This window comes from Amphiura filiformis, chromosome 11 (genome assembly GCF_039555335.1).
Source record: "Amphiura filiformis chromosome 11, Afil_fr2py, whole genome shotgun sequence".
NCBI classification, from domain to species: Eukaryota; Metazoa; Echinodermata; class Ophiuroidea; order Amphilepidida; family Amphiuridae; genus Amphiura; species Amphiura filiformis.
The window spans coordinates 22352187-22376243 of record NC_092638.1 but is presented as its reverse complement, the minus strand read 5'-3'; the positions used below and the strand labels follow the sequence as shown (position 1 = coordinate 22376243).

Below are 24057 nucleotides of genomic sequence, written 5' to 3'. Positions count from 1 at the left end.
TATAGAAAAAGCATACATTGTGATATTTTATTCTCGGTTGTCAGTGGCTCATTTGTCATGCAAAAATTGAAAAGAATATCAACGTAAACCGGCAGACTTATAAATCGCGACTCCCATTTACAAAAAAGACCCGAACTGTGCATTTCATTACGGAGATGACATTTATTAGATAGCCTTAAACATCTGTACAAACTCAGTAGAATTGCTTATATTACAGATATACCCAAAATTGAGACATACATTCTTAAAAATGTCTCCCAAAATTAACCAAAAATGACACTAGGATATGTGTTATATTCCTTCAGAGGAGACCTTTACAATATTACAAAATATTTGAATATCAGCAAAATACTTAAAGAAAACATGTAATGCATATGAACCATCTCTCAACAACGACGGGCAGGTTAAAAAAGAACCCAACCTGATATCAATTCTTATCTTGTCTCAAGAAGAACCGTCTGAAAATTCCGAGGTAGAAATAAAAATTAAGCATTCTGTCACTGTACATCATTGTCATTATAGTTAAACCTAACGCCGTACAGCACTATTAATATAGGCCGTTTCATTTTGCTCGCTATTGAGATTAACATGATTCCCATTGGCCCTAGGAACATCAGCATATGCATATGTGTACTCAGCATCATTTGCATCATGCTCGTTACTAGCAAAAGTGGTTCTGTTATTTTGGTATGATGAAGGGTCTTTAGAGTTTATATCCTCGTAATCTGCAGTACTAGTTACGGTATTCCTATTTCCTAAAGATACTTCATATTGAGGCTCATTGCTGTTAATAGCAGCTGAAGTTGAATGTCTGGAAGCTTGTATTTCTCCAGAAGCTGACGGGTGATTTCTACTCAGTTCAGTGTATGGGTCACTGGCATCGTCGGCTTTCTTATACTCCACGTATCCATCCTCTCCAACAATAGGTGATGCCGTTGTCTCCTTATTGTTCTTTGATTTCCTGGATAAATAATTATTTTTCTAATATTTATTATAGACATCTTGGTGCACTTAAAATCTATGGGTGAAGTGTATGATTTTGTTCCCGGGTGAGTCTCAGTGGTAAAATAAAACGGGGTCAATATTTTGACAAGCCAAAGGAAAAAGCCAGCAATATATTGAAATATCTTTTTGGGGCAGGTTTTTAACTTAATTTTTTTTTTTTTTTTTTTCTTATAATAAATAACTGATAAATAAATAAATAATAAACATAAACAAAATAAACAAACAACAATCATAAACACGTGAAATAGTAACTTAACTCACCTTTTAATATTATATACAATAATAAGTACTGTCAGGATTATCAAAAACATGCCACCAATGACAGCTCCCGCTATGATACCTGCACAAAAACACAATCATGTTTCTTTGGTAACGATCAATTTACTTTTTTAATCAACCATACAACCACAAGTGAATGTTGACATGGATTTGATAATTATATTTTGAAATACAGGAAAATAATACATTGATTACTAGTAATTTACCTGCATCATTCTTCTTCAATTGCTGATCTGCATTTTCTTGATTGTTTGGTGATAAAAATGTTGGTGTTGATATCGCTGAAGTTGTAGTTCCACTTGGGACTATATTTTCAGCTATAATATATATAAATATGTATATATAATTATAGTATACTTTAGGTTTTTTATTTAGTTTACTTAGTTTTGTTTAATTAACATTGATTTTTAGGAATAACACTAGGGCGAACTTAATACGTGGCATAAATTAAAAGTAAAAAACGGAGAAATAGCACGAAGGTAAATGAATGAAGAGTTTAAAGATTAAGTGTAGAGATTTGGCACCTGTTTGGCACATGTCCCCGGTATATCCTGAAGCACAGCGACAAATGTAAGAATCGCTTCCATCTTCACAAGTGCCACCGTTCATGCAAGAGAATGAGGTACATTCGTCGATATCTGTTAAAAAGAAAATAATAAAACGAACAACTTGTTTGAAGACGTTGACCCATAAATGACGAGCAGTGACACCTTCTAAGTTACATCGTGATTGTATCAACACGTCTATATGGTCGAATCCAACCAAAAGTGTACACGGCATGTTCAGGGCCATAACTTAAAAGTATTAATCAATTGGCATTCGTTTTTGTATTGTGTTTATTCGCCTTGATCATACGCTTCGCGCCATATATAATAAGACCCCCTTCTGTGAAAAATTTAGACACAGAGACCCCAAAACATGCTATTTTTACCCATTTTTTCAAAATATTTCTTAAGGTATTTTTAAAAACATCTAAATCAGTTATGAAAAGAAGTCATTGGATTGAATCTAAATTGATTTCCTGAAAGGTGTGTATTCAAAGATTGCCTGTTCAATTTTTCACATATTTGTACATAATTATGAATTTTTTGTGATAATTTTTGAGTGGTATTTTTTACATTACCTACGAATACAATTTTTCATAGCACTAGATATATCTTTAAAAATGGAAATCACTAATAAATGCGCAATTGATACAAGCTTTGATATGTCCAATACTGAAATGCATTGCATTCGGACATCTTTATTATTGTGTTTAGCTGCCAGAAATTCTAAATAGCACAAAGGTAGGTTTGGTAAAAAATATGCATTACCTCCGAATACATGTTAAAAGCTGTGTCATTTCCACAAAGTGAGAGAATAGTAAACAATAGTTAAGCAATAGGTGCAGGGTAATACACTCTTTATTTCTACCAAGTTTCAATAGCCTGCGTTTAAATATTTCTGAGATGTCAACAATAAAAGCAAGTATTCGTAGGTAAATTTCGGTAACCGAATGTTACCTACGAATACAATTTGACATCATGACAGTATTGTGAAACACCGCCATTCATGCCAATGCCCATATTGGTACATAACGAAGGCCTGTATGTTTGCTATCAAATCATATGTCAATGAAAGTTGCGAATTCACATACATGCCCACCATGCAAAAGTGAATACGGCTTAATTGTTGAAAAATATGTACTGAAATAGACGACGGTCTGCTCATTTGAAAGAAAAATCAGATTCAAAGAAGATTAGAAGAGGATAAATACTTGGATTTGTCAACTGTCATGTGTGCTTCATTTTAAATGTTTACCGACCTTCTGGTTTCTGAGTAATTTGTGTCCAAATTGATTTATTCGAAGGTAACTTTTGACGTTTTCGCTAAGGTTACCTACGAAAAAAAAAGAAAAACGACTGTTCTCATTGTCTCATAATCTAGACAACACAGTGATGGACCCTGGTATAAAGCTAATTGTAGTTGCCCTCAAACGAAAGGCCACAAGACGTAACTGACTCCAAGATGGACTTCATAAGTCTGCAATAACGGTTTTAAGCGATTTGTGTGCAATTAAGCAAATTAAAGTCGCTTTAGTGCCTTTGTTTCTTACTTCAATCCTCTTTCAACCGCTGTGAACCGACATTATTAATACATGATAGGGTCTAAAGTATCAATAAACGCACATAAAGAAAATAATACATTCAAAGTGCTTTATAAAATGAAGTTTTGATTGCGATATCCACCAAAAGTATAATTCTTACCTACAAATACTGAAATGTTACTTACGAATACAGCATAATAACATGACATGTGTAATGAAGTGTCCCTACCAATGGAAAATAATTATCAAAAACTTTAAGCGGTATCCCAGGACACTATTATTACCCATATACGGATTCATTCAACAATTATTTATTATGTAAAATTGCTGATTAACTACTTGTATATCAAAATGAAGTGGTCAAAATCTTGCTAAAAGCATCAAAAATTTTTGATCTAAGGTAATAGCATTTATTCATTTGGACGTACCATCTGAAAGAGATCTAAAACTACCATTTTATTAATTCATTACCATAATAGCACAATTTAAACCTCTAAACTCAATATAGATATTGTTAAATCGCTCATGTTACCTACGAATACCCGGGTTTCTTCACCTTTTCATTGTATAAAGCGTTAGGTGTATGCGTATAATTCCTAATATTCTTGAAAACATATATCCTACTCGTTCTTATACAATGTGTAAATTGATTCATACTCATTTGATAAATAAAATACAGAAACTGACCTAAACTTCATTTTCAAAAATAAACTAGCATAAATTGACTAAGATCATATTGATCGCGTTATAAAAATAAAAACAAATATTTTCTGGTTGAGCTAGCATTTTCCTGACACCCTGTGGTCTACATTACACGAAAAAAGCGTTATTGGGAATATTCCATTTGTTTTAGGTTGATTAGTATTGCGATAGTGAAAGCATCCTAGTGGTATTCGTAGGTAACATTGGGTTTTGATATCACATTTACTATCACACGTCCTGGATTTATTTTTCAAGATTAGTAATGGCACTTTTGGTTCCTATAAGGCCAATATGTCATCAATCAATGGGCAAAAGGAAAAAATTGTGGAGACATTTTTATTTCGGACTTTTATTTTTGGCCCGTGGACACTTTTGGTTGATTCGACCATATACTGTATGTACATGTACAGCGCATGGAAATAGCTAAGATAGCCTAACTAATAACAATGCTAAAAACTGTAAAATCATAATTTTGGCACTGTTTGGCACATGTCATCAAATCGTATATCCTGAAGTACATTGGCAAATGTGAGCCACCGTTCATACAACTCATAACATGTACAAGGGTATGGAGTACATTCTGTCAATACAATATGAAAACATAAACAAATTTGAAGGAGTTGGTTCATTAATGATGAGCAATGACAACTTCCCAAGTTTACGTATCGTGTTCGTACCCAAACGTCAACATTTTCATAGCGGCGTATATTTAGTAATCAGTAGGATATCTCTAATAACATCAGAATATACATACCTATCTGGCATGTGTCACCGGTATATCCTGTAGCACATCGACAACTGTAAGAGTTGACGTCAGTTTCGCAAGTTCCATCGTTCATGCAAGGAGAAGAAGTACATTCATCGATATCTGTTAACACACACAAACATAAAACATTTTTACATTACAAAACAAAAGGATCTTCACGTCATCTTCTAGAAGTTTTGGAGGATATGGAAAGAAGTTGACCCATAAATGATCACGAGCCATGACAACATCGCCAGTTTCCGCATCGTATTGTATCTAAAGGCTTATACAGCGCATGGGAATAGCTGATGGTCACTGATGTTAATAGGTATGTCACATTACGACGGACTGGATTAACGTACATCACCGAATACAAAAATATTTTATTCGGTGGAAAAATCACCAGTCCGGCAGAAGATTCGGTGGGATTTTGGGTCCGATTCCTGTTCGTCTCTCTATGCGTTGTGGCCGCTAATAACCCTGCAGGCGTCTTATATCCGATCGTTCAACGTCCGACAAATGACCGGATTTGGGGTCCGATTCCCGTTCGTTTCTCTATGCGTTGTGGCCGCTAATAATCCTGCAGGCGTCTTATATTCGATCGTTCAACGTCCGACAAATGACCGGATTTGGGGGTCAACGTCCGACAAAATGTCCGGATTTTGGGATCCGATTCCCGTTCGTCTCTCTATGCGTTGTGGCCGCTAATAATCCTGCAGGCGTTTTATATTCAATCGTTCAACGTCCGACAAATAACCGGCGAATCCGTGGCATGTGGCACCAACAGGGACGTCCACACTATCAGAAAAGTGGGGAGGAGAGGGTGTTTGAGAGGGTTTTGACCCCTTAGAGACAGTGACGTAGCAAGCACTTTTTCAGAGGGTGAACAAAGTGGGGAAAGACAACTTTTAAGGAGGAAAACTTTGACGAAAATGGTCAAATATTGGCTAATAAGTACAAAAGGGCTACAAATCTGATATATCAGGGCAACCAGCGTCCGGGGGCAATAGAGGTGAGAAACCTTTGGACAATGAAGGCCCAATTGAAGCCATTTGTCATTTTTTGGATCAATGTTAGCACTATTATTGGGTACTATTTTAGTTTGAAACAGCCGCAAATTGGTGAAACGAAAGCCTAATTGAAGCCATTGAAAAGATTTCACAATTATTGTATAATATAAACAATTGTTTTAAAAATAACACGTGGATGTCCATAGCAGAAGCAAAAAGGAAGACTTGTCCATTTTTCAAAATATAGGTCCAATTATTGAAGCCATTTGCATGGGGACTGTAGGGCCTATTAGGCCTGGGCCTATTGTGTAAAATTTAGTTTTAAAAATGGAAAATTTGGACAATTGTTTTGGTGCATCATTTTTACACTATTATTGCCTTAAACAAAAAACAAAGAAGGCCCGAACTGAATTTGCAAAATTTAAAATGTTACACTGATCCACTGACATTTTAAGATATAAGACTTCAGACTCGTAATTTCAGGTAAAGCATGCATGGATTGATATGTTAAAGTCAGTAATAGACCTAAGCCCGTCTTAAATACTGATTTTGGTGACAAAATGTCACGGGCCCTACATATCGACGGGCGGCAGTAATTTTCACAGGCTTTTGGGCCAAGGAACGACATTTAAAGCACTGCCTATAATAATCACAGGCCTAAACTTAGGCTTACTATATACTATCCTGGGCCTACTCAATAACATACAATTTAACCTTTTCCATGTTTTCTGTTCTTTTTTCTTTCAATCACTAAAACTGGTAGGAATTTGATATTGCGTCCTCTACCCTTCAGAAAGTACCCCTCCCTCAACATGCTCAATAATATTTACATGCATAGGCCTACTAAATTACATGCAATTTAACTTTTTCTCTTCTCTTCTCTCTTCAATTTTTCTCACTTTCTTTTCTTTTTTTCTCTCCTTTCCCCCTTTTTCTACTTGTCAGTCACTAAAGTACTGGGGGAAATATAGGCCTACCTACATCCGGCACAAGCGCCTGCGAAACCTTGCAAACACCTGCGGTATATAAACGAAAGAATAACGAACAAACCCAGGGTATATATACAGAACTGTACGAACACACATCGGACAACTTCCGAACATGTGTATTCGGCACACTCCGTTTCAAGTTTTGTGCATGCACAAAACTTGAAACGTATCGTCGACGGACTAAACAAACATCACCTAACACGAAACGCATTTGGCGGATAATAGCAGGACATATGAAGAACATAAAACGAACATTGACGAACACTAACGGATTTGCTAAAATACCATCCGTTTCTTATACGGAAGACCGATCCGGTGTAGTGTGACACTAACACGGTCTGGGTCAACGTACATCACCGAATGCAAAAATATGCTATCCGGTGGTGAAGGCCTCACAGGAACGTATTTGCAACGAACACGGGCCGAGTGCAACGAACAAAGAACGAACATGAACGAAAGGAGAGCGAACAAACTCCGGCAATATTCAGCACCATACGAACACACATCGGATAAATACCGAACATGTGTATTCGGTACACTCCGTTTCAAGTTTTGTGCATGCCGACGGACTTAACGAACATCACCTAACACGAAACGCATTTGGCGGATGATAGCAGGACATAAAAAGAACATAAAACGATCATTGACGAACAACAACGGATTTACTAAAATACCATCCGTTTCTTGTACGGAAGACCTATTCGGTGTAGTGTGACAGAAGCATAAAACAATGATATAAATGTAAAATCAGTAAATGCACTCATAGTGTAATATAAAATAGGTACGATAATACACAGGGTCCGAGAAAAACACTTCTCGTGGATCAACTTCGAACTCTCAGAGAAATTTAACTAGGGTTGTCATTCAGATGACATCATAGCCAATATTAAACATGAACAACTTTTTGAAGGCGTTAACCCATAAACATAAATTACGAACAAGTTTGCGCAACTGTACCTAAATGTCAACAATTTTATAGCAGCATGATATCTCTAATGACAATAAAAACAGCTTTGAACAGTGATAGTTGTGAGATGCAAGTTAAAACTTTCTTATTTATTTATTTATTTATTTATTTATTTATTTATGCTTTTGTCATACAGGGTAGCTCCTTTAGAGACAATGCACTGCTATTCTAGGGTATAAGAACATAAACAAAAAGTTCATTAAAATGGAATAGCATTTACAGTATTGATTATTACAAGTTAAAAGCATTGTATTTAATTAAATTTAATTATCAGTTTCTATTGAGAGGTGGTATTTAATGAATCAATGAATAGACATAAGTACATTGTACTTTTTATTACCTTCACATAGTAACCCGTTTCCAATGAATCCAGGTTTACATGTACATTGGTATCCATCATCTTGATCGTGACACTCAGCATTGACATCACATGTATCAATGTCCTCCACACATTCATCAACTAATAGGCAGCCCGTCACTTCAAAACGGAGTCCACAATTATTTTCACAATCTGTTGGAATGATGCGTAGATACCGTGCGGTAATTGGTTGTGGAAATGTTATCGTAACAATGCTGTTGTCATCTGTGTTTGCTTCAAATACCTGCAGGAAATCATGGACAAAGAATGATGATAAAGAACTCGTGTTTCTTACCTTATAATTCATCAGCTCCAAAAGTAAATTTTGCGATTTGAAATGCAAGATCGATGAAAGCAAAAACTTCTATGGTTTGTGACTTGATTATTTCTGAAGAACTTGACATCTTAGGTATCACTGAGTCGTGGCTTACGGGAACTTATCGCGATGACCCTATCATTGCTGATTTTAATACCACCCTTCCAGGCTATGATTTTCACTCTGTCCCTCGGATTGGACGACGAGGTGGCGGTGTGTGTATTTGCCTACGGAAATCATTCAATGTTCGCAAAACTGCCATGAAGTCATTTAAATCCTTTGAATACACCGACCTTACAATATCATCTCGCTCACAAAGACCTCTTCGCTTGGTTTGAATTTATCGTCCGCAAACTAGTAAGGAAAAACAACGTACCGCACCAATATTTTTCTCTGAGTTTTCATCATTCTTTGAGGAAATTGCAACAGTTCCTGATCATCTTTTAATCGCCGGAGATTTAAATTTTCACATGGACAATCTTTGTGAGAAGCTGCTAAATTCGCTGATTTTATTGATTCAGTTGGATTTTTGCAACATGTTTCAGGTCCTACCTATATAAAAGGACATACACTTGATCTTATTTTATCTCGCATTTCAAATGTCTCTAGTTCATTTTATCAACCATCAGATCATGCTGCCATTTTTTCTTCTTTATATATTGCTCGCCCAGAACCAGTGAAAATGGAAATAACTATGCGCAAACTTCGTAACATTGATTTTGATGTATTTCGTTCTGATATACTTAATTCACCTCTTTATACCTCGCCAACTTCTGATCTGGATTTGTTAGTCGCTCAATATGATACTGTTCTTAATGATATAAAGGACAAACATGCACCGCTTATCACTCGCACAATAAGATGCCGGCCAAATGATGATGACCTGAGAGAGATGAAACGCGAGTCGCGGCGGCTTGAAAGACGTTGGATTTCATCCAAACTGGAAATTGACAAACAAATTTTCAAAGATCACTGCAAAGATTACAACCTTGCAATCAAGCATGCTTAGCAAACTTACCACCAAAAACAATTTGCAGACTGTGATTCAAAACATCTCTTTCAGCAATTTAATAAATTATGCACGCCCAACATGTCTAAATCTCTTCCATCAGATACTTCAGATGATGCGCTTTCAAATCGATTCTCTCATTTCTTCAGTGACAAGATCCAGCGGATAAAAGACAATCTCGTTGAATCTGCTAAATAAGACTCTCCAAAATTTGAAGATTCTTCTACATGTAACTCTTCTTTTAGCGAGTTTTCTCTGATGTCTGAGGTATTGGTTAGGGACATTGTGATGAAATCACCATCTTCGACATGTAGTATGGATCCCATTCCAACATGGATTCTCACAAAGTGTCTCAAAGAACTTCTGCCAATTATCACAAAAATTATTAATTTGTCATTTTTAAATGGAAAATTCCCTGACGCTCTAAAATCTGCTCGCATTATGCCATTGATTAAGAAACAGAATCTCGACCGTGAAATATTGAAAAATTATCGTCCCGTCGCCAACTTGACCTTCCTTGCTAAAACAATTGAGAGAGCCTGTGCATCTCAAATACAGGAGTATCTTGTAAGTGAAAATCTTCGTGGAAAAATGCAATCTGCATACAGGCCTGGCTATAGTACCGAGACGGCATTACTCCGTGTTTACAATGATCTTCTACTTGCTACTGATAAAGATAATGAAGCCGTGCTCATTCTTCTTGACTACTCCGCTGCTTTTGACACTATAAATCACAAAAATTTTCTTGATCGACTTGTCAAAAGATATGGAATTTCCTACTCTGTTTTAACTTGGTTCACTTCTTACTTCAATAATCGTTCTCAATCAATTGTAATTAATGACTCCATTTCCAAACCGCATACACCATTTGAAGGAGTACCACAAGGCTCTGTCATCGGCCCATTGTCATTTACAATGTATACTTCTCCTCTTGAGGACATAATTGATTCTCACGGTCTTGGTAGGATGATTTACGCCGATGATACACAAGTTTATGTCATTTTGAAACAGGATGATTATGCGTCTATCATTCCCAAACTTGAACGCTGCATTACTGATATAAAAGCATGGTCTACTGCAAATGACTTGAAGCTAAACGAAGATAAAAAAGAGGTCCTTTACATCACATCGAAGTTCAGAAATCATCGTCCTTATCTTCCGTGAATATTGCACGTGTACCAGTAGAACCTGTGAAATCTGCCCGTAATCTGGGAGTCATTGTTGCAGATGATCTCAGCATGGATCTTTACATCAATAATATATGTCGCTCTGCCTCCTTTGTGCTGTACAAAATTGGTCGCATTCGAAATTATTTGGATGAAAAATCAACTGAAACTTTAGTTCATGCTTTTATCACATGTCATCTTGATCAGTGCAATAGCCTTTTATATGGCCTTCCTGACTCTCTCATCTCAAAGCTTCAACGAATTCAAAATTCTGTCGCTAGACTTGTTTCACGCACTCGCTTCCATGATCATATCACTCCTGTACTGCAAAATCTTCACTGGCTTCCTGTTAAATATCGTATTATGTACAAAATTCTTCCCCTGGCTTATAAATGTTTTCATGGACTTGCTCCAGACTACCTTGCTGATTTGATTCAGGAATATAAACCTCCTCGAAATCTACGTTCATCCTCAAAATGCTAACTCGTCTCCACATCAGTTGTTACAATATCATATGGACAGAGATACTTTTATTTCGCTGCTCCTGAACTTTGGAACGATTTACCCAGTTAGGACGCTGGACAACCGATTGTTATTGTTCTGCAAGGCTCACTCAGTCATTTAATAAGGTAATACAAACGATCGAATTTGGTATTCAAATGAACACAATTTTGAGTTACACCTTTTCAGTGTAAAATATTTTTTCTCGGCCAAATGAAAAGCAATAATTTTCATTTTTTTAGTTTATGTCAGGAAAAACTGTAATGCTTGATACTGTATTTTTTTTCAAATCTTAGTGTTAAACTTAGTCGTGAAATTCAGTCATTTAGTGTAAGATTTTCGATTTTGATAGGCTTCAACTCTGCCCGCGAGCCTTTTTTTGGATCAACCTTTTAGCTTTTCAAAGTAATATAGTTCGCTAAAGCAGGATTCTTCCCAACTTTCTAACGCACATCACCGTGAGCGATATATCATAGTTTTGTCAGAATTTCCGTTTTGATTCCATAATTTTTGACTACCAGCTGAAAAATTTTCAAATCCACGCGTGAAATCTTAGGCTAATACTAGCATTGTGGATCGATATCTCTGGGTGCCCGGCCTGGATACAGTGTTGCCAGAACTTCAATATAGCAAAGAAATTACCTAGTGTTTCAATTGTCATGAAGGTGACTGGGTATAATGCCTTTTGTTTGTGTTTGTTTGAATTTGCTTAAACCCACCGAAAGTCATAATGAAGCAGCCAAAACAATACAAGGTTAAACATGGAAGTTTATAACAACCTATTATAATGACCTAAAGGAAAAATCATTTATGGCAACAATGAGCCTTGCATTGTAAGTCATGGTTAAAATGTGTTGAGAACCCACCCCACCCCCATAGGCCTACATAATATTACATACCGGTACCTTATAATATTTATATAGCACGGCTATAGCTATACATTTAGAAAGTAGGTCCTATAGCGCTAAATTATGACAAATAGGCCTACACAAACCCGAACGCAAGTCTGAAGGGTGTAATGAAAATGCCAACCCGCGATGGGGGGTCATTCAAAATTCACCTGGAGATAGGAGGGACAGAAAATTAAAATCCCTCTAATAACACGCGAATTTTTCTAGGTTTGGACAGTGGATTTTCCCATGGACCTCATCCTAGGTAAATAAACAAACAAACAAACAGACAAAATGGTTTTCATAATCATGGAACCCTGAAATTGCAGGCTATCACGGGAGCAAATTTCCAAAATTCACCTCATTTACCAGAATTGTGGATTTGGGCTACCAAATCGCTGGTCAGGCAATCCTGGTTTTCAATGGAAAAGGGACCTGGTTGACAACAATTGAAATATCGATTATTTCTGCTGGTTGCTCTTGAAAAATAGTACTGAGTTTGACATTTTCGGAGCATGAAGGGAAAAAGGGTAAAATAAAAACGGAAAATCTGACAAAACTATAATATATAGACCCACACGATGTGCTTTACAGAGGTGGGAAATAGCAAACTATATTAGTTTGAGACGCTAAAAAATGAATTCCGTAAAAAGCTCGCGGGCGAACTAAAGGCCTATAAAAATCAAAAATATCACACTAAAAGACAAAATATGATGCTTGAATTTTAACACCAGGATTTTAAAAAAATGTATATCCAAGCACTATGTCTTTAACTTACATTACTGAAGAAAAAAAAAATATTGCTTTATATTTGACCGAGAAAATAAATTTCATAGCAAAAAGGTGTATCTCTGAATTGTGCTGATTTTAACATGTATCGATCGACTTTTAGCGCGACTAAGCATTTCTAAAGAATCGGTTGTCCAGCGTCCTAACTGTACCTTATAATGTGAAAAACTCTAAGACTCTTGTACAATTTAAATCTTCCTTGAAAACACATTTGTTTAATCTAGCATTTTGTGACAATTGATTTATCTCATGTTTACTTTGTTCATTTACATCACATGCATAAATTGTTTGTAGCTTGTATTGTGTAGGCATTGTTCGTTATTTGTTTTTCATGTTTTAAGCGGTGATTACAAACCTAATGTTGATATTCACACTAAGGCACTAGGCATGGCACAGTGGCTGCACAATAATTCTGCCATACTGTGCGTGCAAGCATAACAGTGTATTGAAAAGCGCGCGGATCAAAGTTGGCTAATTTTGGAAAACATCAAAAAATTAATTTCCATATGTTGTATTTATGCCAATTTGTTTGAATATTTAATATATGGCTTGTGAGGCTACCATCGAGTCCGAACAAAATGTAATATTGGTTCGTTCAAGTCAGGAAAGATACAGTGTATGGCCATGTAGCCAAAAGTGCTCTATTTAATATTTTTGTGAGACAGAAGAGTCTTTAAAATCTCTTCTGCCATGTTGTTAAATTGTAATCCGCGAGTTCTATTTCATTTTCTTGGAAAAAGTAAGGCTATTTAAGTTGTGTACATTTAAATTTGTAATTATTACTTCATTTTGATATTCAAACAGTGCTATAAAGTCGTCTTAACAAGAAATGAGTTTGTATTAAAAGAAATAATTGGTATACGACTTGGATGAACTAGAATTACTTGTATGCAAATCCGAAAATTGCAACAGATTTTTTTCATTTCTTTAAGATTTGGTATTGCCAGATTTTACGTGCAGTTGGGCTACATTAATAGCCTCATTATAGTTTTATCGATACTTGCAAAATACTTGCTTGTATGTGCTTGCTGTTTTATCTATAGCGTATATAATCTGTTAATGATACGATATGTAAGAGGTAGAAACCTTATCAAAATAGTATTATTAGCTAATCCCATAACGAGTTACTGTTCAAATATTTATAATATGTTAACATGTTTTAATGTCAACAACACCCCTCACTTAACAGACATTAAGTCTCAATCGGCAGAATCCATAAGTGCTAAACATTTTTTGATAATCTACTGCTCAGCAAACAAAAATGTTTTACAGAAAATTTTTAAATGTCGGGTTATATAAAGGGTATAAAAACGTTTTAATAACATTCCAAAAACATTCTTAAATAAAAATTCCTTTAAAAAGGAACAGGGCGAACAAATGAGGAAGTGTCAAGATAAAGGTGTAGTAAGGAATCAAATTTGATTAAAAAAATGAATAGGTTCTTGTCAATTATTAAAGTTTAAGCTACTTGAATGAAAACATCCATTAGTTCATTCTGTTGAATGCCAATAGTGAGTCTCCCCCATATTTCTACTTTTCATGTTGCTCCGGTTATTCGTTAACGAAAGTATTTATACCTAAAAATAATTTCATGCTGACATCTACAAAATTTATTTATCAGTTGAACAAGTTCATCCTCTGCATAAAATTCTTTTATTTTGAACATGTTGAATGCCAATAATGTACCTCCCCATGCATTGTATTTCTACTTTTTATGTCACTCTGGTTATTAAAACTAGGCTAGTACTTAATTTTCCGTCTTAGAGATGTGGCGATCAACTATTAACTCAAAATCAAAATGAAAATAAAATCTTCTGAAAGTAATAAAATATCTATATTATAAAGAGTATACTATTAATGAAAAATTTAGGCCTAAAACGAATTAGACCTATAACAAATCAAACTCAAATAATTTATTTTCAAATTACATACCTTAAAATCTTCTGAAAGACAAACGGTTTTGTCTCAGCCATTTATTAATTTCTAGAATATGCCGCAAATACCACCTTAAGATCTATGCATGACGACATCATAATTCATCTCTATTAGATTTTCAGTGTATAAGCAAGTAGAAGTAATATCATCACTACAATATGCCCCCAAAACAGAACACCCCCACCCCACATAATCGCAAATTGACACGACAGCTACATTCCAATTCAAATTTAATATTTCATCCAAAACGGTCCTGTGATACACTTTCCCCAATCAAACACATTTGCATTTGATCATCTTCTACTCTTCCCTGAGTAGATCATTATAATATCAAATACACCATGCCATGGAATTCACCATATCACGTCCGAACTCACATGCACATTGGGCGCCCCATTCCTTTTTTAAAGGAATTTTTATTTATTGTCATTGCATGTAGTAGGCCTATTTAATTATTTTACTGCTAACAACATTTGGCCTTTATTGAACAGTGACTTCAACGTATACAGCTGTATACCACCATACCAGGTTCAACCAAGTTAGCAGATAAAGGGCAACCAGTTATTGACTTTTCTTATTTCTTATTGGTAATTGGTCAATAAGCAAACACTCATGGTCTGCATGAGCAAATAAGTCCGGGCGATTTGTATTGCACAGGGCTCAGTGCTAAAGTAAATATATTTTCTCTTTATCGCCTGCCTAAGTTTCCCCATTTAAGGGATGGGGTATGAACGTTTGGACAGTATTTATTGTGGGACATTAGAGCACATCAGACATGTTGAATTGCATTCTAAATACGAAGAATGTCCTTTTGATATAAAATAATTTTGATTTTTGAAATTCGCAAATGATGATTTTTTACTTAAAGTGTATGTAGGTGGGATGAAAAAAGCCGACGATCAATTGAAAATTTTGACCTTTCGTATTGAAGATATGGATCTCTTTCCCAAAACACACAAAATTAGGTCATTTTGGGAAAAAATCCATATTTTCAATATGATAGGTCAAACATTTTCAATTGATCGGCTTTTCCTCCCAGCTACATACACTTTAAGAATATGTCATTAGATTTATCAAATTTACTTCGAGGACTGTTATATATCAAAAATATGAAAAATATCAAATTTTAATAATTTGTCATAAAATTTGTAGGCCTATTACATCGTGATTTCAGAAAGACATTCTTCGTATTAGGAATGCAATTCCATATGTCTGATATGTGCTCTCATGTCCCCCCAAAAAATACTATCGAAACGCCCATTCTAGATCCCTTAAGTACTCTCTTTAATTTACTCAAGGTTGTATTTGTATAAATGATTCAGTTATATAAACACAGCCTCGTGAAAAGGTCATGTTGACATAAATTAATTGACTGTGTGGTTCATGGGTTAAAGTATCATTATCAGATTCTATACGCTACAGTAAAACAACAAGCACATGCAAGCAAGTATTTTGCCAGTATCAATAAAACTATAATGAGGCTATTAATGTAGCCCAACTGTACGTACAATCTGGCAATACCGCTCAGTCTGAGAGAAATGAAAAATATCTGTTGCAATTTTCTGATTTGCATAAAAGTAATGCTAGTTCAACATAATGTTATTTAAGTATTGACACAATATAAAAATATTTGCAAAAATAGTTTATAATAACATTTTTTGAAAACATTAAAAAATATTGTTGTAGTGTGTTTTCATACAAAACGTTTTAAAACGTTATTATGACCTTTATATAACCCGACATTTTAATGTTATTAAAACCAAAAGCCAAAATATAACTTATTTAAAACGTTTTTAAAACGTTTTTGTGTTTGCTGGGTTAGCTCATCCCCTTTGATAGATGTATCAAATTGTTAGACAAGTAAAATAAAAAACATGTTTCACGTCCGGGGTTTTGATTATTAAGTTCATGTTAATTTTATGGAAAAACCCCACTTATAATTCTTTTGTGTCAGTTCTTTGATGTTTAATGCACGATAAGCATATCTATGCGCAAACATGGCAAAAGTGGCCCAACACGTTTTCTGGACGATTTAATTAATCGGACATAACTTTTGAACCCAAGCTAGTAAAGAAGCCAACTAAACGTCTTCTTTTAGCCAAGATATTACTGATTGTATTGCATATAACATTTGTGCCATAACTCTTTTAATTTTTCCTGAGAAGTCGAAATGAAATTGTATAAAGTTTATTGTTACACCCTGTATAAGCAAGGCTATAGAGAGCATCTCTAATTCCTAGACATATTTTTGAACAGTTATGACTGAATTTCAAAAAATAAAAATAAAATTGAAGAAACCTCAAAAAAGGAAGCGGGAGGGACATGAAACATGTTTATTTTTTTATTTGGCCTTATACGTTTATGAACATTAAGAAATAGCAAGCCAGTAACAGCAAGCCAGTAACTATAGACCTGTCTCATTACTATGTATTTGTGGTAAGGTTATGGAGCGTGCCATTTTTGATATTATTTTTCCTGTAGTCAAAGACCAGATTTACCATCTCCAACATGGGTTTATTAAGGGCCGCTCCACAGCTACTCAGCTTATTGAGGTATTCCATGACATTAACTCTGTTCTTGACAACTCTGGGCAAGTCGATATGGTGTATTTGGATTTTTCCAAAGCTTTTGATAGCGTTTCTCATGACCTCCTTGTTCACAAACTCAGTTCTTTTGGTTTCCATTCCGATCTTATTTGTTGGTTTAGAGCTTACCTGACAGGCAGACGTCAACGAGTTGTTGTGGATGGTACTTACTCTGACTGGCTGCCTGTGGTTTCCGGTGTCCCGCAGGGATCCATCTTGGTCCCCTCCTCTTTGTGTTATATATCAATGACTTGCCCAGTGTTGCCAAGAATACCAAAGTTGCCCTTTTGCTGATGATGCTAAATGTTTTTGAATATTGACAGTTTAAATGATTGCCAAAATGCTCCAGAATGATCTCAATGCACTTGTTGATTGGAGCAGCACCTGGGAGTTAAATTTTCATCCCTCCAAGTGTCAAGTTATTTCGGTCACCAGAAAACGAAAACCATTTCATTTTGACTATTTCATGAACAACATTAAACTTAGTTCTGTTAAATCCATTAAAGATCTTGGTATTGAAATATCTTCAAAACTAGACTGGAATACTCATATCAACAATGTAGTCAAAAAGTGCAATAGAAAATTGGGTCTGATTAAGCGCACTGTAGGTTTTAACGCACCTGTGAAAGTCACCAAAGCCCTGTATCTAGCCCTGATCAGGAGTGATCTTGAGTTTGGTAGCTGCCTCTGGAGTGGTACCTCCAGACACAATGTTGAGTGCCTGGAAGGTGTCCAGAGGCGAGCTACCAAATTCATTATGCACTATCCTGATCTGGACTATCGGGAGCGCTTGTGCCAATTGAACTTGCTCCCTCTTACAATGCGTAGGGAACAGCTTGACCTTTCATTGTTTTTTAAGTGTATTACAGGTGTGTATGACCTGGACATTGACAAATATGTCAAATTTTGCAACTCTGGGTCTGGACAAGGGCATCCCACCACTAGATCATCTACTGCTCCTCTTCTTCTTAAGGTTCCTTTTTGTAGGACTGAGGCATTCAAGTCATCTTTTTTCAACCGCATTGTATCTTTGTGGAATCGGCTTCCTCCTAGTACTAGGTCTTCTTTATCTTTTTCTATTTTTAAAACTAATGCGGTTCTTTTTTTAAACTCAAAATTTGATTCAAATTTCGAAGCCAACAGTACGTGCACGTGGTTTTCTTCATGTAGCTGCACTATGTGCAGGTCTACTTAAAGGGGGGAGGGGACTGGGCATGGGCGGCTTATTTTTGGTCTTGAGGTGGGATGGTCTTAGAGGTGATACGCACCTGTTCGTCCCATTCTCTGCACTGGTATTAATTCGTATTTTAAACATGTATATTATTGTAATCTTTTCAGAATGTATTTTGCTATTTTATATTTAACTGTTATTGTGATATTGTGCAATCTCCAGTGTATAGAGTCTAATAAATAAATAAAAATAAAAAATAAAATAAAATAGATGTATAGAGGATATTACGCTTATGATCGTGATTTTCAACATTGTTAACAATTGCTAGTATGTCAACAAATGAAAGTTCTGTAATTTGTTTAAATTCTTCAATACTAAATTCTTTTGGATGTCATCAAATTGTAAATCCCTAGTCAAATTTTCGATGTATTAACAACTAGCTATGTATCAAAGACTTCATGTACAAAACATTAACGCTCTTTTCTTCTAAACATTGTATACCCATAGCTACTTTAATGAACAATAAATGTTCTGTATTTGTTCTTTATCCTTCATTTCTATTAGACTTTCAGTGTATTAGCAAGTAGATGTATGTATAACAGATGTTATTAGTTTGTAAACACTTTTTTTTCATAAACATCATAGTAGGATACCCAAAGCTACTTATTATGCTAACAATGAACGTTCATTGACTGTTAGGCTAAGTGAACGTTACAGGATAATATGTATTCAAATTCTGCCTGAAGGTTCCTGCTTAAATCGTGTTCAAGAATCAACTAAGAAGTAAGATTTATTTTGCCCCACCTTTTGCCAGTAAATTGGCTGTCCAGTGTATTTTTACTACGTGCCCGGCCTTATCAATTGGTACACAATAGTTCACCAATCTGAAAGCCTGTTTAAAACACATGGTCAGAATCAAATAGTCAAAATGATTCGGACAAATAGGCTACACTGTCCATACACTGTACAGTCTCATTGCAAGATCATAGTCCTTGTCATTTGAGGCACGTAAAACATACTCATTATGATCGATGCGAATTATAGAAACAGTTCAAACAATAAAATAACTATACCTTTATCTTGACACTTCCTCATTTGCTCGCCCTATTCCCTTTTAAAGGAATTTTTATTCCACATAAGGTCTTTTTTTTTTTGGGGGAATATATATATCTATGTTCTAATCCCCACCCTCTTTTGTACCATGTGCCTCAAGGTTCCGTACTTGGGTCAGTTTTGTTTACATTATATTCTCAAGCGCTTTCTGACGTCTTCATCCCGCACAATTCTTCTTTTCATGAGTTTTCGAAAGATACCGAAATATCTCAACGTGGCATGCCTGAAGACTTTTTGTCAACTAATTTGATATCACATTTCAAAAGTCTGTTAAGTACCTAGTTCGACAAGATCAAACTTGCATGTCTATGTCTGATCATATCACCCGTTCCTTTCTATCGTTGAGACACATTGGTTTCATTCGACCTTTACTTGTCTGATAAAACAAGATAATGTCTGATTAATTCTTTCGCGGCTCGATTTCTGCAATTCCACCTTGGCAGATATCACTGATCAACTCATTGTGCTACCCGACTTATTGTCAAAAAACGAAAGCATGAGTATATTATGGCAATCCTCATCGAGCTTCACTGGCCGGTCGCCCATCAGAGATAGGAGACCGAGGTGGTTGTTCCTTCGGCTTGCACCACTGTGGTCCCGGATTCAAGCCCCGGCCGTGCACTTGGTATATCCCAATTCCATGCTCGCTCTCGCAAGTTTCTTCCTGCTTTCAAAAATTGGTGATTGTTTGGTTATCAAAAACTTCCTACATCCAATGGAATTTGGGGAGCTGCACAGAAATTTGGTGGATGTTACCATCTAAGTGGGGATAGGTTTGCGCCAGGTTCGGCCGCAACCTAGTTGATGCGATCTGATTGTGATGATTTACCATGGTAGCGAAATTACAGCGCTTTGAATTATCCAAGATCTGAAAAAAGGCGCTATATAAATCCGAAATGTATTTTATTTAATTTTTTTATCCAATTTAAACTTGCTGTTTTAACTTCTCGTCACTTCGATAGCACTTTACTACCACACCTGTTATCTGTGTTTTGTACTTATCATCCCCTGAAAATTACTAAACACTCCTCGAGCTAACCTCAAATAAGCCGGTGAACGTCATTTCATTTTGCTACTCCAGCTGTTTGGAACACGCTTTTTTTTCTCAATTTAAATGCCAGCACTTTCCCCGTCTCTTTCGCCAAGCCTTTCTAGATTCACATAATTACTTGTTTTCTTTTGTTTGTTTGTTTGTTTGTTTGTTTGTTTTTTCATGTTTAGCGCATAAGATTTTGCGCCTAATATGACCCATTCATTATTATCAGTCGGAGTTGATAGGAAAGTAATTAATATCATCGATCAAGTGTACTATGGTTGTCAATGGAAGGATGGCTTAGTGGTCATGGTAGTTGGTTTAAAGTCGGGGTAGGGCAAGGATGCCTACTGTCACCAGTCTTATTCAATCTTTTTCTGGAATTTGTTATGAAAGATTTCCAACAACTTGATACTGGCGGTAGGATGGGTAATACCAGGATCAAAAACACCCGTTAAGGGGATGGTATCACCCTGCTAGATATGGTTTTGGCAAGCTCCGGATTCAAAGAAGTACGCAAGAAACGGGTATACAGATCAACCCAACTAAATGCAAAATTGCGACAAACGACACACGGGATATTATCCTCAATTATACACCACTTGCAAAAGTTCAACATTTTTTATTCCTAGGAGCAATATTCCTTCCTTGGAAGAAAGTGTGAAGAGACGGACTAGACTTGCTGCTGTGTGGGGTCTTTGCTCGGATAAAAACACAGTCTGGTCCAACTACAACCTGGCAAGATCTTTAAAGACCAGCATCTATATAATGCCCTCATACTACCAATTTCAAAATATGGAGTCTTGGACCCTCACAAGATGTAGTAAGCACAAATTGTATTTGAGATGAGGTGTATCCGCTCTATGCTTAGTGTACCATTGAGAGGTATGATGAGAAATGTGGAGATTCGTTCTTAGCTTAAGGGAACTGGAATGAGCGTTTTGAGCGTTTCGACAGCATTTTTTGTGGGACATGAGAGCACATCATACCTATCGAATTGCATTCTGAATACGCAGAATATCTTTCTGATATCAAATAATTTTCATTTTATGAAATTCACGATATAATACAAATTTTATGACAAATTATTAAAATTTGATATTTTTCACATTTTGGAGATATAAAAGTCCTCGAAGTAAATTTGATAAATTTAATGATATAGTCTTAAAGTGTATGTAGCTGGGAGGAAAAGCCGACGATCAATTGAAAATTTTGACCTTTCATATTGAAGATATGGATTTGTTTTCCCAAAAGACCTAATTTTTTTGGTGTTTTGGGGAAAAATCCATATCTTCAATACGAAAGGTCAAAATTTTCAATTGATCGTCGGCTTTTCATCCCACCTACATACACTTTAGGTAGAAATCATCAGATTTATAAAGTTTACTTCGAATACTCTTAAATATCAAAAATATCAATTTTTAATGATTTGCCATAAAATGTGTATTACATTGCGAATTTCAAAAAATCAAAATTATTTGATATCAGAAGGCCATTCTCCGTATTCAGAATACTGTCCAAACGTTTATACCCCTTCCCTTAATATGACAGATTAACCATAATAGAAGTGGGTGCCTAATTTAAAAACTACTTAAAATTGCAACCAAAAAAATGAAAAAAGGCTTTCTTGTCTCACTAACGAGCTCACTATCGTGTTACCTAATGTTTCAAAATGATTTTTATTCTCACCTGGTTGCCTATAGAGCTCATGATATATTTCCACGTGCTTCCAGAGTTTTTAATTTGGACTTGCAGATTTTTTATCCATCTGCTTGCTAGACCACTTCCTTGTGATTCTAATCCTTTGATAACTACGGTTTCCACAAAGTCGACTTGAATCCATAAGTCATGTAACATACTTGCAGGTGGCCGCCAGTATGAATTGCCATTTAACCGCGCTTTCCATGGGTAATAATTGGTCTTTCCATTTGTATAGTATGAGGAGGCGGTGATTTGGTCATCCTGTATTGTGCCGTCTTCCATACCAAGAGCTCCAGGGTTACATGATTCTATGGAAAATAATATTATTTTATTATTTCCTCTTTCGATGTTTACTTAGTAAGAAAGTCATTATAAATCACTTTTGCTCATTTAAATAAGTACCACATCGTATGACATTAAATACCAGTTTATGTTGGTCATAATAATGATTCTAGGATGTTTAGTTTTTAACACGTGTAGAGTTCAAAAGATTTTAGTGCTACTTTTCGGTACAGTGCATGTCCATTGAGACAATGCACCATCATATAACATTATGAACGGCTTCTTTTATTTGACGTGAGTACAGTTCTCTAAATAAATCTGCATCATAAAAGGAGAGAACCAAAGATGTGTAACAAATTATGTAATGAAAATGGATTTTATGAATTCTTTGATTGAAATGCGATTAGTATTAAAATACATCTTTCATATTTCACCAGTGGGTCAAGGGGGAGATATAATTATCCTTCCACCCACCACCCCAAGGGGAGGGGCATACTTTAAATTACAAGGATTTAAAAATAAATCCTTAGGATTCTAATTAGTGACTAATCGATTCTAGATTCGAAATTAATCTTACAGATTTGAATTTTTAATCTTAAATATTTGATTTTAAATCTAAAAATTGGTCCTAATCACAATCCCTTTTAACTTTTAAATCCTTGAAACTTAGAGTGCATGAGGGTGGTGAGGGGAAATTGTCCCAGAGACGAATCCAGACTAGAGAAGGATGTTAATATCCACTCAGACCAAAGTCGGACATTTTGGCAATTGGGTTGTTTCCATATTTGCTTGCAAAAATTAAGTTATTTTCATTAAGTACATTATAAAGTTCATTTTTGTATGTTTTTATTGTATTTTTACTCCTTATATTTGCCTATGTGCAATGGCTGGGTTCAAATCTATTGTAAAGTTTAAAAAATCTTCTCGTCCGTATTTTGTTCCGTTTCCACAAAATGGCTGTCAAAAAAATCCAAGTCCACAACAAAGATCCAAGTGCAAAGAATAAAAATAACGTCGAGCGAGAAACATTATTTATTCAACGTTATAATATAAATGAGTAGGGTTTTAACCAGGGGTATGTAGCTTATTTATAGTGTTTATATTTAATCCCAAATCTAATTTTAAAATACAACTTGGTAATATACTAACCTTCTACTGACGCAGAAAGCGAGCAGCATACAGAGAATAAAATAATGACAAACATGATGGCATTTCGATAAATTTCCAATATCTGCCAATTGGTGTTTCCCTATTGAATTTTAGCCAATGTGTGTATACGTCTGCTAGTGTACTGTGTATTGACAACGATTATGTTATCATGAACTATATAGACACCATATTATTAGCTAGGGCCACAATCCACTTCATTGTATAAGAGTTCAAGTGAAATTCCACGCAACAATAACTAAGAGGTCATTGTATTTT

The 24057-nt window shown here is 35.5% G+C and overlaps 1 protein-coding gene across 1 annotated transcript; it reads right to left on the bottom strand.

Moving 5' to 3' along the window:
* On the bottom strand, window positions 1-23903 carry LOC140164562 (uncharacterized). The gene is made up of 8 exons (XM_072187866.1): window positions 23782-23903; window positions 22339-22658; window positions 8124-8385; window positions 4827-4940; window positions 1809-1922; window positions 1491-1601; window positions 1267-1345; window positions 1-961 (listed from the first exon to the last, which is right to left on the bottom strand). Exons 1-8 carry the CDS (start codon window positions 23834-23836, stop codon window positions 529-531), a joined length of 1488 nt encoding a protein of 495 aa, XP_072043967.1. The 5' UTR covers window positions 23837-23903; the 3' UTR covers window positions 1-528.
* Window positions 23904-24057: the final 154 nt, after the last annotated feature.

Excerpts from the sequence above, each read along its gene's own strand:
- LOC140164562 (XM_072187866.1), bottom strand. The coding sequence starts at position 23,836 with ATGTTTGTCATTATTTTATTCTCTGTATGCTGCTCGCTTTCTGCGTCA. Across the intron at positions 4,941-8,123 it reads AAACGGGTTACTATGTGAAG|ATATCGATGAATGTACTTCT; the intron begins GTAATAAAAAGT and ends GTGTGTTAACAG. Across the intron at positions 1,346-1,490 it reads ATTGAAGAAGAATGATGCAG|GTATCATAGCGGGAGCTGTC; the intron begins GTAAATTACTAG and ends GTTTTTGTGCAG.